The sequence below is a fragment of the Anguilla anguilla genome, chromosome 6, assembly GCF_013347855.1.
Source record: "Anguilla anguilla isolate fAngAng1 chromosome 6, fAngAng1.pri, whole genome shotgun sequence".
NCBI classification, from domain to species: Eukaryota; Metazoa; Chordata; class Actinopteri; order Anguilliformes; family Anguillidae; genus Anguilla; species Anguilla anguilla.
In genome coordinates this window covers 56,323,465-56,340,132 of record NC_049206.1, presented here as the reverse complement: position 1 = coordinate 56,340,132, position 16,668 = coordinate 56,323,465, and the positions used below count along the sequence as shown (strand labels likewise).

At 45.2% G+C, this 16,668-nt stretch overlaps 2 protein-coding genes across 6 annotated transcripts in view; one reads left to right on the top strand and one right to left on the bottom strand.

The window, feature by feature from the left end:
- cdc40 (cell division cycle 40 homolog (S. cerevisiae)) overlaps positions 1–12,800 on the bottom strand; it is a 33,457-nt gene extending 20,657 nt beyond the window's left edge. Inside the window, exons 1-7 of the mRNA XM_035421487.1 lie at positions 12,618–12,800; positions 10,528–10,614; positions 10,265–10,394; positions 8,214–8,300; positions 6,613–6,752; positions 4,611–4,707; positions 4,075–4,214 (exon numbers count right to left, since the gene is read on the bottom strand). Of these exons, the coding sequence (XP_035277378.1) occupies positions 4,075–4,214; positions 4,611–4,707; positions 6,613–6,752; positions 8,214–8,300; positions 10,265–10,394; positions 10,528–10,614; positions 12,618–12,800 (864 nt within the window). The remainder of the gene's footprint in view (positions 1–4,074; positions 4,215–4,610; positions 4,708–6,612; positions 6,753–8,213; positions 8,301–10,264; positions 10,395–10,527; positions 10,615–12,617) is intronic.
- Positions 12,801–13,880: 1,080 nt separating this feature from the next.
- The window catches only part of wasf1 (WASP family member 1), a 66,527-nt gene continuing 63,739 nt past the window's right edge, over positions 13,881–16,668 (top strand). For all 5 annotated transcript variants that reach the window (XM_035421482.1, XM_035421485.1, XM_035421484.1 and 2 more), the window contains exon 1: positions 13,881–14,294. The gene's annotated coding sequence lies outside the window, so the exon portion shown is untranslated. The remainder of the gene's footprint in view (positions 14,295–16,668) is intronic.

Genomic DNA, 16,668 nt, shown 5'->3' with positions numbered 1-16,668 from the left:
GGGGAACCAAAGACGAGCTGGCGAAACGGAATCATGACTAACGGCTAACACGACTACACATCGGAGCCTAGCGGCATCCGGCCGCATTGTGTGTTCCGAGGCTAGAACGTTCTAAATCGGTTGCAGCCGCGGAAGATTAAGTTCAATTCGAGCCCCAGCGAAACGTGCGCGTTTCCCAGTCCCCGGGTCCGACTGGCTCACGCATTCGTTTCCCACAGAAGAACAGGCAAAATAAAACACTTCTTATTTCGCCTGTGCAAAAGGGAAAGGATTAATCGGGAAGAGGGCAGACCAGACATCCTCCTCTGCAGGTACGCACTGGGACTCAATGAAGCGATGCAACCGAAGTCTCCACGTGACACGACACACTCTCTAAACTCCGATCAGCACCCCCCCCCCGCACCCCCCCGCATTTTCGCTTTTTGGGCTGCGAAGCGGGCGTGTAAAAACTCACGCCAGGAGGCGCGGCGGGCGCACTAAATTATGCAGAGCGCGATGCAGCGTTTCTCCAGGCGTATCACTCGCCCCATGGCGATAGCAGGCTGAGCGGGGCGGCCTCGCTGAATGCTAATCGCACAGGCGCGCGCGCACACACACACACACAGACAGAAGCCGCGTTTCCACCGCAGGAACTATACCCCGGAACTAGGAACCTTTTGAGGAACTCAGTGCGTTTCCACCGCAGGAACTAGGGTCTAAATTTAGTTCTGGGGGCTTTGTTTTACCCCCCAAAACGTTCCTGCTCGGGGGGTAGTACTTTCCGAAAGTACAGGAACCTTTTGGGTGGAGCTTGCAGCGCTGAACATTTCTGATTGGTCGAGTACTCGTAGCATTTGTGTTGTATTTATTTTCCGCCATTACCCGCCATGTTTGAAAATATGCAGCGGCAAACCAATTTATTTTCATAATAACAAATCAAACTTGTATGTTATGCGGCGCAGTAGCCTACTTTTGGTTATAGCCTGTCAACGTCTTGGAATTATAACGTGTGCTCTTCTGTTCTTTTCTTGCTTTAGTATTCGTTTTATAAAATGCTAACCATTCGTGCTGGGACAGCATATTACGTAGGCTACCAAAACATTCAAACGGATTAATTCGGTTGCTGAATATTTTCTTCCGGATTTTCTTTGTTAGCCCGTTGTAATTGACTCAAAACGTTTGATACAGTTATGTGAGGTATGCGGTAGTTCTGCATAATTAACATTGGTGATACAGTACAAGCAAACTGGAAATCACCTTCCGCACTTTTTATCCGGGTAAAATAACAGGTTAATTCTAGTAATCTTCCCTTTAGCTTTTTCAGACTGCCGTAATTTTACTCAATTTTACTGCCATTTTTCAATTCCACGAAAAGACCAGGAAGACTATGGACTCATTTATGGTGCATGGTTCGCATCTGGAGGGCACACTTCGCTGCTCGGCTAGCAGTAACTTCGAAGGAAAGCAAACGGTGGCTGTACCACTACTAATTTACATTTTCACGCAAGTCCGAGTTTTCGTTCTATTCTTGTCATTTTGCGATTAGCCTATATGGAATTGACGACGAGAAAGTAATAAAACAGCAAATTGTTTACAACGTGTGCATGTTTTCTGCTGTTAATGAATGTGTTTGAGAGGATATATGAAAATCAATAAATACAAAAGTAACCATATATAGTCATTGTTGGTAACCCGTTGTAAGTGGAATAAACCCCTCCGGGCTGTCCCGGTTATTAGAAAATAATGTAGGCTACTTCGGTGGTAGTATGGGGTTACAGAAGAAATCATATGACAGATGGACCGACGACAACGTCAGTGGGCTAATTTGCCTAATCTTCGCGGTACTTTAGACCCCGGTGGAAACGCAGACAACCATTGGCTGAAGGAACCTTTTAGTTCCTGGTAAAGTAGTTCCTGGGACTGAAAGTTCCGGGTAATTTTGGTGGAAACGCGGCTAGAGACACACACACACACAGACAGACAGACACACACACACACACACACACACACACACACACACAGACAGACAGACACACACACAGACACACACACACACACACACACACACACAGACAGACAGAGACACACACACACACACACACACACACACACACGACGAGGCCGTGTGCTTTTCTGATACAGTCGCAGAGCCTTGATGCATCGCAGTGCAGTACGGTTCTGAAGACGATTTTAAACCGATTACCTGAAGGGTAACTGGTAACTATGGCAATAGACTAAAGAACAAATGACGGGCTCCCAGTTCTGTACCCGATTACCCACAAAAATGCTACTTCAGGATTCACGTAGAATCCCGTTTTTTTTTCATCCAGTTGGCTGGGAAAGTCCAGGCTTATCAATGACCTCTGCAGTCCGGTTCAGGAGGGCGCAGACGAGTGTGTGCTTCCCTCCAAAAACGCACGATGTCCCCCGCCACCTCTCACCACACCCCAGTCTATGAGTCTAGCCTTCCCAGGATACAGCTGGAAAAACACTGCACATGCAGCTGGACAGCAGGACTGCATGGACCGACCAGCAGGACTGCATGGACCGACCAGCAGGGGGTGCTAGTGAGCGACGAGACCCCGGTAACCACAGGCAACAGAGTTGGGCGCTGGTGTGGCCTGGATTTGATAGCGGCGGATAAATAATGTATGAACCGCCTGCTAGCCTGGTGGTCACGGGCGTACGGTTTCAGGTTTTTCCCCCCCTCTGATTTATTCGACCTGGGAGACGCGCGACCTTCCCGCCGTTTATCTGGGCTCAGCAGCAGGCGCCCGACCGCGGCTCAGTCGCGCAGTGCAGCCGTGCAGCAGAATCAGCGGAGTTCTGCTGCATCAGAATCGGTGCAACTCCACTGCGGTGAAATTACCCGGATTCTACTGCAACAGACTGAGCGCAACTCCACTGCAGGGGAATCACCAGAGTTCTGCTGCAATAGATTTAGCTTAACTATACGACAATAAAATTACAGAGCTGCTGCTCATCTCCATTTACGCTGCACCTAACCTAATTAGTAAAAAAAAAAATCAATTTGCGGGGCTGGAATGCTGTGTGTTGTTGTACGCACCTGAAAGGCTTAAAGCTTAAAATGGGAGGAGCCCCACCCACAGGCGAAACCGTGGTGCAGATCTTAGAACGCTTTCGTTTACGTAGAGTCCACGTCGGCCAGCCTGCCGAGCGCAAGTTATTGGCTACAGACACGCTTCCCGGAAAGTCTTTATCACGGACTCACAGCGCAGGTCTGACAGCCGTGGAGAGGCTGTGCCCAGGGTCCACAAGCACACCTGATCCAATTTTGCAAACAGCTCAAAGAACATTTCTTTAAGAAACAATGCTATGTTCATTTTTTGAGCACCAAAAGCCTACAGAATGGCCGGGGGTTAATCTCTTTATCAACAGACAGGCCAGGAGACCTGCACACCTGCATGACTTAACCCTGTAATAAACCCTGAAGTGTAATGGGAAAGCATCACGTTAGATCCAAATCATTAATGGCTACAGTACAGTTATTACATCATATAACACGCTGATGACCTCTAATGCTCCTTCTTCAGACATCTGGCAAAACATAATCTCATAATGCTGCTTTGGTTCCTGGTCTGTGTGTGTGTGTGTGTGTGTGTGCGCGTGTGTGTGTATATGCATGTGTGCATGCATTTGTGCATGCGTATGAGTGTGTGTGCATGTGCAAATGTACACGTCTGACTGGTTTGTAGGTGTCTGTAGCTGTACATGACCAAGATTCAATAAATACGACACTTGTCTACAACAATACATGTAAAAAACCGTGGAAAGAGAGAAAATGCACTACAGCAGAACTGTACGTATAAAAGAACGTAGAAAGAAAGAAAATGCACTACAACAGAACTGTACGTATAAAAGAACGTAGAAAGAAAGAACATGCACCATCCCTTTGAGAGGTCTGTCAAATAACAAGGAACCAGAGTTACTGGAACAGGACAAGCCATCTGCGGTTTCACATTACATTAAATTACGTCACACTCACTAAGCAGACAGTCATTACATTACATTACATTTCCATACAGGCGTATGCAGAGCCTCCCGGGACAGGGGAGGGGGGGCGGAGCTGCTCACCTTGGTGTGCCCGGACCAGACGTGCAGCTGTTTTTTGGGCAGGTAGCACTTGTCCGGGATGTCGGCGGTGCGCAGGTTCATCCCCACGTCCTGCGGGATGTGCAGGTACGACCGGCCCTGGTAGTCGTACATGTCCTTGACTGCACAGACCAGACAAAATGGAGGTGAAAAAATGAGCGTTTTGATTCGGTGGAATCATTCGACATTAAAGTCAACAGTGACTTGATGAGCCCCTACGCGGCTAACGCACAGAAAATAAGTCGTAGTCATAGCGATGTGCAAGCCAACCCCGCGTGCCAGATCTGGTTTCCACGAGCTCCACTCTCCCAGGGAGCCTATAAGGTCGCTCTGACACACGCAGAGGTCAGGGAGGGGGCGGGGTTTGTCCCAGCACCTCGGGGGGAAAAGGGAGCAGGCCGGCTTGTGTGGGGCTAAGACCCAGAGCGGAGAGATTCGCCGAATCTCCGCTCGGCCGAGTTAGCACGACCGACACGCGGCGGCGGCGGCGGCTAACGCTAACGGTAAACCCGGATTACCGTGGAGGACGGTCTTCTCCTCCGCCGGGGCGTCTTCCTCGTTCTTCCCTTTCTTCTGCCGTTTGGCGGTGATCTCGTCCAGCTCCTTCTGCTCCTCCTGCAAACGCAAAGAAAGAAATAAACGCCCGCTCTCCGGCAAACCCAAAGGGCTTCTGGGAGGAGGCGCGGGAGCAGGATTCTCCAGCGATGGCGGTTACGCACGCCCTCGTACGGAACCCCGAGGAGGGAGGACACGCGGCACAAGCGCTTCCGATTTCACCCTCGGTTACCGGCGTCTGCAGAACGGTTTCCGCGCGCTGACTCGAGCCCTCGCTCGTGCGTCGGTCCGCCAAAACCCGCCAATCCGGCAGCTTCAGGCCGCCATTTACAAATTCACGAGGGGAAAAAACCGGAGGAGCTTTAAACTTAAGGCCGACGCAATCCCAGCACTGTAACGCCCGTAAGTTTCACCCGTAGAGACTGCTTCAGTGGGGATAAAACGATCGGGAGGCACTGCAGAATGGCCAGAAAGATAGACGAACGACTTCACGAACGGCTCTCTGTATCTGGATGAAGTGCCAAGTCACACTCGCGAGTGAGAAGCAAGCCAACGGGCATTAGTCTGGATCAGCACCGGCCTAAAAGGAAATAAATCTGCCACGAGGAATTGCCTTTATGACCACCCCAGGGAGAGTGGACTTAAAAATGGCAAATTTGAACAGAGCACGCATTGTAAACCGCATGTTTACATGGTGTACTCGTTCTTATGATGCCTGCCCCTTCCCAATTATCTCTGAGCTTCAACCACAAAGGGAAATTATTTAATTACTCCCCGCTTGTAGAGGAAAGCACATCACTGTTGCATCTAAAAAAAAAACAATTTTCAATCAACCAACTTTGCTGACTAACACTGGGCATCTTGCCAAAAGGCACCGCACCAACAAATCGACTACAGTAGGCAACATTATCCGCGATCCAATCACTACAAATCACCCAACAGAATGAAACGCTGTCCAAAACATTTTTGGATGCGACGGTTTGTCTTCCCAGGGCTGGCGCCAGTGATATCAATTCCGAAGTGATAACGACACACAGCCCAATTCATCACTTAGCGAACCTCAGCTGAAAGACTGGCAAAAAGGCTTCAACGGAACGAGCGAAGGAGAAACTAAACAACGCCAACCGCAGACCGGCAGCACACGTCCGCCTTTCAGAGCGGCTAAAGCCAACCCCCCCCCCCCCCCCCCGCTCAAGCTCAAACTCAACTTGGGCGGAAAAAACAAAGACAAACGCGCACCCGGGATTAAGCGATAAGACGAACGTTCGGCATCAATAATCAAAAACACGGCAGGAAACGTGGAGACAATTCACAGAAGACAGAAGGCCAGCCAAAAATTTCTTCTGCAGTGTTTTTTTTCTTTTTTTAGATAAAAATTGTTAATAATATTTCGGTTTGTCAGGAAGATAAACCCATTATGCCACCAGTCTGTGAAATGACTTGACTCAGAAGTTCTACAAAAGCGAGATCTGCCATCTTAGGGAGCAGGCTGTCACCTTGGATCGCTTTTACCCAGGGAACAATGAAAAAAAAAAAATAATAATCCCTTCTACAGGCATAACAGCGCCGGCTGAAGAACCGTACGGCCCAAACGGTTTCAGACACACCGGTACAAATCTGAGATCTGAGGGGGAGGGATGAGAAGCGCCCCATCATTTTAGAGAGGACCAGATCCTCTATAACAACTCCCCCGATAACCCAAACACATCAAGAAATGTCCTTTAATTCAATTTCCATCTTTCATTCCAAAGACCAAAAGTTAGTCCCCGGCTTCTATTAAAAAGTGACCTTGACAAAGTCCTTCATAAGACTGAAATACTTTTTTTTTTGTCAAGTGTGCGGATGAATGGCGACAGATCATATTAACTGGTCGAATAACACAAAACCACGGACAGAAGTGCCCTTGATAAGATTCCCTGCAGCACCGTTTCCTACTGAAAGAATACACCGAAAAAAAGTACGTACTTCCGAGGGCTTGGCCACCTCCTTCTCGTCCACGTACTTGGCCCAGGGTCCCAGGAAGCTGTCGATTTCGGAAGCGTCGCCCCCTTTCAGCTTTTTCCTCTTCTCCGATTTCTTTGCGCCGGCCTCGAAGACGGTCAGTCCTGAAAACGACAAAAAAAAAATGAGCCTTCCCACTTCTGGTCTCCATTCCTCGTTTATCTGGAACCCGTATCGCTAACCGACTAGGTTTGTACAGGGAGCTTTCAAACAAGGGATTACACGGTCTGATTAAGGGCTTGGAATTGCCCCTAGCAGGTAAAATAGTAACGTGTGTCGAGAGAGTGCAAACCAAACACAATTTTACTCCCCGTCATTCAAATGCCAGCAAAAATAATAATAATAATAATGCCGCAGGAAACCACAGCCATTTAGCTGCGGCCAACGTTTTTAAAAACCTCTACTGAGATGAGATCATTTGTGGAAAAATGCGCAGAGCTGTGTTTTAGAGTACGTATATCAGACGTCCGCAAGCAGCCCCAAAACTGACATCGTTACAGCAGGAACATCAAGAACACTGAAAGTACATTACGCTGCACTTCAGCAGTCAAGTGTGCCGGGGAATAATGAAACTCTTTCACATTTTCAGGGCCAATTTAACCGCGGGCTGAAGGATGGCAGAACTATACAAGATGCTCAAATGTGATGTGTGGAAACCAGCGTCTCTTGTCTATTTTTTTTACATTCCATTTAAAAATGTTTTTCCCTCCTTTTTCTCCACAGTTTGGAATGCCCAACCTTGACCATCGGCGCTCATCGCTGTAACCGCCGCATTCGAAGAGGAAGAGCGCGGGCGAGCGTGCGCTCTGCTCCGAGGCCTGTGATGCCAGCCTACACTTTTTTCAGACGCGAGTCTGAGGAAGACGTTTCGCTCGGACGATCAATAATGAGACAGTACAGGCCCTGGCAGACTGAAACCCTCCCGTTACCAGGCGACGCAAGAGCCAACCGGGGGCAGCTGGCCACAGTCTGCGCTGGCACAGTCCGGGTTCTACACCAGACCCTGGGGCTCAGCCATACACTAGAACAGCACTTACACAGAAACCAGACCATGGGACCCACCTATGCACTAGAAGAGTGCCTTAACAGATACCAGACCATAGAGCCTATCCATGCACTAGAACAGTGCAGTAACACACACCAGACCATGGGACCCATCCATGCACAAGAACAGCACTTACACAGACACGAGACTGTGGGGCCCATCCACACACTAGAACAGTGCTTTAACAGATACCAGACCATAGAGTCTATCCATGCACTAGAACAGCCCTTTAACAGACACTAGACAGTGGGGCCCATCTGTGAACTAGAACAGTGCCTTAAAACACACCAGACCATGGGACCCACCCATGCACTAGAACAGTGCCTTAACATATACCAGACCATAGAGCCCATCCACGCACTAGACCAGTTACTGAAAACAGGACGATCCACCTGCAAACCTGTCCCTCTGTTATTACCAGAGATTAGCACCGCAGCACAGCTGTTAATGTGAACGCCGTGAACGGGGCGCGAACAACCATAGACGTCTGCCGTAAATCTGCCAGACTGTGACGGATTACCTTTGTTCTTTTCGGCCTCATCGACCGCTCCGATGTAGCTGTTGGAGGAGACCTGGCTGGTGTCCACGGACGGATCGAGCGCGTAGCCTGCGGGAAAAAAAAAAGAGAAACCCGTCGTCCGTGAGCTCCGAGCGGCGCGCCCGAACGGCAATAAACTTTAAGAGCCGCTTCCGAACGAGTTCCAAGCGGCTCGCCGAAACGGCGCGTGAGCCAATAAAACGTGTCCGTCGTGAAGTCGGACATTTATGGCGTCTGCTCGCAGTCGCGCCGGGCCGCTTTTTTAAATCACGGGCCGGCGCGTTTGCGCTGATCTGCTCGATAACGGAGCGGTGTTTGTGTGGTTCAGCATGCGCAGCTTTGCGCTTTCTATGGGGCTCACTGTCCAATACGGATGCAGTCAGTTAACTGAAAAACAGTAAGAACATGCTAAATCAAAACATTAATAAAATCCAATCAGATATACTGCAGAGAACCAACAGCATGTTAAAAAACTATATCACAGACACATATATATAATAATTCATATATAATTCATACATAAACTAAACATGGGTGTACCTCTGGGAGCGGTTCCCAAATCTAGTCCTGAAGGATTCAGGAAGGCCAATTTCCATTGCAGCTACATTCACAATCAAGGCTTAACCGTGCTGTTCCTTTTATTCCGCATATGACCTGACATCCCTGAACAAGCTTCTTCAGCAAGTACTTTGTTAGATATGGACTGTATACATTTGGTACAGCAGGGTACTGGGACACAGGTTTTTGAATGCCATTTCTGCTCATCTAAAAAAACCGATTTGAATAACTGATTAGGCAACAAATCATGAACTGCTGAGAAGGCAGACCCAAATTAAAGGAGTCACATGCAACTTTGCCTTTATATCTGCTAAAAGCTTTTCGACAGCTTACTTCTTCAATCAAACAACTTAGAAAATATTATATGCAAGAATGTTAAATAAACATAAGCCTTCAATTCTCAGCTGAATCAAGCCTAATTAACAGAGCTGGTGTGTGTGTGTGCGTGTGTGCATGTCTGCGTGAGAGAAAGAGTGTGAGTGTGTGTGTGAGAGAGAAAGTGTGAGAGAGAGAGAGAGAGAGACAACACATATCTGACAGTATACACCCAGGGCATAAGCTGGGAAGAACAGATTTATATTAAACGCCTAAAATAACCTGCGGAAAATAATTGTTTATGCTACGTTCACTCTTTAGTTTACACTGAAATTTAACACTTCTCCAGATCCCCGAGAACATCCAATAAAACATGAAAACAAATCACAGCGTACAAAACTGTCATTTACAAATGCTATTGTTTTCGATAAGTGCACAGAATGTATTAACACTGCACATCTGATATCTTTACAAAAACAACACGGACTATTTATATCTTTCTCCAAATTTGGTAAGGACCATAGCGTTTATAGGCCTGTCTCATCACAGCAACATCCTGTGTTAATTTGAGAGGGTGCAGTCAAGCAGACTCTTCTCTGCAACATCCCACCTGCTGCAGCCACTTTAGCTGTACAGCAGCGGAGCTGTGTACCAATCACATCAGAGGAGTACACTTCATACGCGGCTAGCTCATGCACACTATAGACACCCAATCAACCTGAGGAGTCGCATGTTGTTATCAATGAGTCCAGGACAACGTCACTAACTTATACCCTGAATAAAGATTACGATAAAGACTACAGCTTCAGTAGGACAAAGCTATCGGACCAACAGTTATGTTTGACAAAAATTTTGATTGGGTACACATTATAAAAGAAGACATACGCTAAGGAATTGTGCCAAAGTTTTTGTACTCCTAATGGGGTTACACTAATTTTTAGACCAGGATTTTACAGATCTTGCACAGTCCTTTCTGACGGCAAAATGCATTCTTTTAACCCTTTGTTAGGAACGTCCCCATACACGGGCCGGTGACACAACTGAACTGTGGTGGGTGTGACCGATTCTGGAGCTTGCTACCCTGTGCCCAATGGTGTCCACCTGAGAGGAACAGGGCCCCTCCCTCCGAGCACACTGATCAAATGAAGGGCTTAGCTTACCGAAGGTAGAAAACGTCCGCCGCTGCTGTTCAAACATAAAGTCGTTGACATGAGCTGCCTCAGCGTACCCCGACAGCATGTTTCTGGGAGCTGCCATCTGCTGGGTTTTGAATGGGTTGACCGGGCCAAACTAGCGCGGAACACAGGAGAGGGTACACGTCAGTAAAGTGGACACTTAAATCATACAAATGATTAAAAGAGAGACACTTTTCATGCGTGTTGTCTGTGTCACGGAAATTATGTAAATAAACCCATCCACTCACCTCTGGGGCAAACATGGTCTCGTATGTTGGATTGAAGGTGACCTCCTTTAGCGAGGGGTCCAGGTGAGTTCCGGTCATCACATCTTCCTGGAAGACAGGGGGGGAAAGTTCTGAGTTTAGACACTAAAGCCGCGTTTCCACCGCAGGAACTATACCCCGGAACTAGGAACCTTTTGAGGAACTCAGTGCGTTTCCACCGCAGGAACTAGGGTCTAAATTTAGTTCTGGGGGCTTTGTTTTACCCCCCAAAACGTTCCTGCTCGGGGGGTAGTACTTTCCGAAAGTACAGGAACCTTTTGGGTGGAGCTTGCAGCGCTGAACATTTCTGATTGGTCGAGTACTCGTAGCATTTGTGTTGTATTTATTTTCCGCCATTACCCGCCATGTTTGAAAATATGCAGCGGCAAACCAATTTATTTTCATAATAACTTCAAATCAAACTTGTATGTTATGCGGCGCAGTAGCCTACTTTTGGTTATAGCCTGTCAACGTGTTGGAATTATAACGTGTGCTCTTCTGTTCTTTTCTTGCTTTAGTATTCGTTTTATAAAATGCTAAGCATTCGTGCTGGGACAGCATATTACGTAGGCTACCAAAACATTCAAACGGATTAATTCGGTTGCTGAATATTTTCTTCCAGATTTTCTTTGTTAGCCCGTTGTAATTGACTCAAAACGTTTGATACAGTTATGTGAGGTATGCGGTAGTTCTGCATAATTAACATTGGTGATACAGTACAAGCAAACTGGAAATTACCTTCCGCACTTTTTATCCGGGTAAAATAACAGGTTAATTCTAGTAATCTTCCCTTTAGCTTTTTCAGACTGCCGTAATTTTACTCAATTTTACTGCCATTTTTCAATTCCACGAAAAGACCAGGAAGACTATGGACTCATTTATGGTGCATGGTTCGCATCTGGAGGGCACACTTCGCTGCTCGGCTAGCAGTAACTTCGAAGGAAAGCAAACGGTGGCTGTACCACTACTAATTTACATTTTCACGCAAGTCCGAGTTTTCGTTCTATTCTTGTTATTTTGCGATTAGCCTATATGGAATTGACGACGAGAAAGTAATAAAACAGCAAATTGTTTACAACGTGTGCATGTTTTCTGCTGTTAATGAATGTGTTTGAGAGGATATATGAAAATCAATAAATACAAAAGTAACCATATATAGTCATTGTTGGTAACCCGTTGTATATAAGTGGAATAAACCCCTCCGGGCTGTCCCGGTTATTAGAAAATAATGTAGGCTACTTCGGTGGTAGTATGGGGTTACAGAAAAAATCATATGACAGATGGACCGACGACAACGTCAGTGGGCTAATTTGCCTAATCTTCGCGGTACTTTAGACCCCGGTGGAAACGCAGACAACCATTGGCTGAAGGAACCTTTTAGTTCCTGGTAAAGTAGTTCCTGGGACTGAAAGTTCCGGGTAATTTTGGTGGAAACGCGGCTTAAGCCACAGCAAGAAAACACTATTTCTGAAATGGGTGATTCATTCTTGTTACAGTCTTTCGTACTATAAAGTACACGAGAATGTAACCAAAAACGCAGTCGAAATAACCTAAATAAGAAACATAAATAATTCCTTTAAAACAGAAAAGTCTGACTTACTCTTTCTGCGCAAACTTGGCTAACAATCTAGCTAAAGGAGGTACAGTAACGATACAGTGACCCTGGCCGTACAAAACCTGCCTCCCGATTTTAAAGACGGGGACAGGTTTTGTACCTCTTATTTGGTTAGTTAGTACTAGCTCTAGTGAAATCACACAATGTTAAAAGTGTACGCCCAGTAATGTTAAAAGTCCAAGCGCGCGAGAGGCTATCACTCCACAAGTGATCTAGCCATCTCATTAGCTCGCTAGCCAACACAGTCGTTATGGATAACATTAGGTCCAGCTACCAGTAGGCCAGTAAAAATCAAAACGCAAAACAATAACTAACTTAGCTTCTTCAAAGGTTAGCGTTGTTACGTTAACGTATTTATACTTTTATAAGTTATACACGCTGCTAGTCTAACTGGCTAGTATGAATATTAGCCAGCTAGCTAGCTAGAGCTAACACACTATGACGCTAAAACCTTTACCTTTACTGCGACCTCTGGAGCTGAATTTAGGACCGTTAATGAAGTCTTTTTTCCAGAACTTAGAGGAAGAAGATGAGCGATTGCGTCTGGGTCTGTCTTTTCTGGTTTTATATTCGTCTCGGCATCATTATCCGAGTCTGAATCAGTTCCGTACGATACAAGAGACGCCACGCCGACCGACATCTTGGATGTTGTAAATATCCGACAGGAAGTGTCCTAAAACTGAGCAACTGCTGTTGCTACTAGATACTGGAAAATAATATATAGAAAAAACATAGTTTTCGAAAATATAATTAACATTGTATTTTTTAAATTAAACTACTTATCCCAATATTCACGGTTACAATACGGTTCCAAACTCCAATATTTTTATTTTAAAGACCTTACAGGACAACGCAAATCCTTACTTTCACAGCGCCTTCAACTATGATTGGACTCTAGATTCCTCCCTAGGTTCTAAAGACCAATTAGACAAGAGTGCGTGCTTGCGCAGAGAAAAGAAACGTGTGTTTGCTTGGTGTTTCCTAATTAAATGGTTGATTTTTTTTCCTTTTTTCTCACCGCGGTAGCATAATCTTACCTGCTCAGTTGCAATGGTTTACGGGCAACTAGCGAGGTACTGTACTCTGTTGAAAATTAAGAGCAAACATACAACACATAAAATCTCGTTGCTGTTTTACGTTCGCTTTCACGTGCATGTATGGAATCTATATTATTATATTATTATACAGTGTTTTTCAGTGGTTTTTATTATCGCTTGAGAAAAATGCACGAGAAGAATTGAACGTGGTGTTTTACAGTAATCAATGGAATTATATTTTATATGATATTGTTTATCAAGAGTTCATCTAACTTAATAATGATTTTTTTAAAAATAATGACACACTGTTTTAGAATATGTTTAAGAATATAAAAATGTACTGCAGGTCAATTCAAATGCTTAGCTTGCATCAGACAAACAGAAAACAAGGAAGAATCTTCCATCGCCTCTATTAAAGTGTCGGAAATATCAATCAGCGCGGATGCTATTATTAAAATAGACAGCAGTGCCCCCAAATTTAGAACATTGTTACAGTCCACTATTCCAGAGATAACTGAAGCAGGATCAATTTTCTATAGGAGAATTTGCAAGAACCGTTACCCTCCTCCTCCTTGCTCTGGATTGGACACCAGTGTGAAAGTGGGAGTATTTATTGGACAATGGTCCAATCAAACGAGGTTACACATTTTATGCGCTTCTTTGAGGTTTTTTTTCCTTCGGTTGCTCGGGTAGCTCTCCAACAATGGAAAGCGGTACGTACCATCCCGAAGGATGATGGGTTAATTTGCGAATCAAATTGCTACGGGCATCTCAACTTCGAAGGAACGAGTAATTAAATATGTGCCTCTGGTTCAATTTTTAAAACAGGTCTCGCTTAAAACACGACCTTCCAAGAACAAGAATAACCACTTTTATATCATTTTCTACTACAGTATATGCACTTTCTCCCTTTTGGGGAGAGTGACTGTGTGTTGATCCGTCGTTGTTATCCCAGACGTGGTCCATTATATGCTAGCAATGACAACACTACTGTAAGGAACTGGAGTGGATATTTGAACTGAAGGAACAGCGGCGAGTCCGGGTTTATACATTGCGAGCGATGGCAAGAAAATAGGAAGAATACCAGAAATTCACAGGTAACGTTACGACATTCTGTATGTGGACTAGCCGACTAAATGTACAGTCCGTTGAAATATACACATTTTAAATAACTTATTTTTCCAGCTACTAGCTCGCTAGCTAGTTGCAAGCTTAAGTTAATGTGTACGTGGAGTTTACCAGCTTCATTTAGCATGGTTTTATGGGTGGGCAGCTGAATTGGTAGTTATCGTTACCTAACCATAGTGGCTTCGATGCTTGGTCGGTAACTAGCCAATAATGTTCATATATAATATACCAATCCTTGCAGCAGCAGCTAAGCCGCTAGCCCATTGGCTTGCGTAAATAGCCTACGATGGCAGGTGTGAATTCATTGTCAGGGTATTTAATGTGTTTCATATTTTCCGTAGTACATTGGTATTGGCTGCTTATGACTGTTTTTTAGGTTGATAAAGAAATAATGTATGAGAAAATGTATTACCCTATTAGTACGAATTGTCTACTGGATAGTTGAACCATTTTACTCTTTCAGAAAAGTAGCTAACGTTACCTAGGTCGATGAAACTGATCGTGTCTTCAAGTATCTAATAGCTAGCCGGCCAGATCGCTGGGGGAAGGGATCACGATGCCACATCTGTATAGCTAGCGAACGTTAGCGAGTTACCACCAGCTAGGTAGACTGGCTCATTCCATAGGTAGCTAGTCTAAGTAACTAATTTCTTGGAAGGTGATTAGTTACTAGCTATGGGAACTAAGGTATATATTAGAGCCACACTCCAGTGCTAGCTCCAGTGTTAGTTATTTGTATAATTGTCTTAATTTTGCTTATGTTTATGGCTAAAGTTAATGCGTTAATCTAAAATGTTAATCAAATAGCTTGCTATCTAACGTTAATTAGCAAATGCCGATTTATAGACATTAGGTGCATGCAAAGTGTTCTTTTATGTGGGCAATTTTACTTTCCGGCTATCCGTGTTATTCTGATGATATATTGTTGGATACTGGGACAGTCACTAGCTTGCAAGATAGACCAAGTACCCTTGAATGCCTGAACACGTTTTCCCACTGCACATTTCAATAAAGTGTAAAGCTAGCTAATTTTGTGAAAAGCTTGAATGTGTCGTTCGAATTATGTTGTGTTTAGCCCACTGCTGGATACGTCGCATTTAGAATGGGACGCATGGCAGCATTTAAAATGTGCTAGCAGATGAAATGGCTTTGAGGGGATAGCTTGTGAAATCTGAAACCTGGTGCGCAGTGTACTTCGGTGGAGGCAAACAAAGCATCGTTTGATTTCGCGAACAACTGTAACGCTAGCTTGTTAAATCAGTGCCGTGGTCTGATAATGTTAGAAAGCAGTACCGATACAAACCCCCTCACATACAACTCAGCGTGTTTATGGCTGATTCAGCTCGAATAACAGTATAGCCTAGTTGCGAAATCCACAAAGTTAGCTAGCTGCTAGCTGTAATCGGGCTGTTTTTACGTGAACTCACATTTAGCTACAGCACAGCAGGCGAAAAATAGAGCAATCCAGCCTTTTCTTCCGTTAATTCTCATTGCAGAAGTAAACTGCTAGTGATCACCGGCGAAAATTTTGTAGCAGTGTAAGCTACAAGGGATAAATCAAATGCATTTCTGATTTAGCTTTACAGTAAGGAAAAAAGGACGTTATGCAAATTACTGACCAGAGATTTGTAATCTCATTGATACTGTAGCTAGCTACCTAAGTGGAATTTGCATGCGATTTAGTATCTTGTTGGCAGATTCATTGTTCCTCGGCTATAAAAACATTATTCTCTTCAAAGTCTAGCTGGTGGTAGAGCAAGCACTGTCTTGATTTTATTGAAGCTAGCTCGGTTTCCCGACACAATGAAGGACGAGACGGTGTCTTTTCACACCGCACTGTGATGGATAAACAGCGCGGAACTCGAGGTTGCGCGCGCCCACCTCGGTTCTGCAACTTTGTGCAAGAACGCGCCGCGCTTTGAGCGAATGTCAGGCCATCAAAATTTCCGCGCACGTCACCTTCACTTTACTCGCAGATAGCCCGACACACTGCAGTCCCTGTCCCGTTTTGTTGTTCATTATTTTTCTTTCCTTTTTTTTTTTTTTGCACCTAACGTTATTCTTGTCCCCTTTCACCTAAAATGGAGCATTTCTATCATGGTACGTAGAGGCATACAGATAAAGACGTTTTTCAGTCAATCATGCTTCCATTTGTCTCCTATGTCAAGTTTGGATTGTATATGTGCACAGACTGCTTGTCATCCCTCTTGGAGAGAGCCACACCCAATCATGTCAATTGGATTGCTAAGGCTCCAGTTCCCACAGATGAATAGGCTCCATGATTGGATGCTTGTTGATGTGCATAACATTCTCACCTCACCTCTACCGTCCAGACTATAGAAA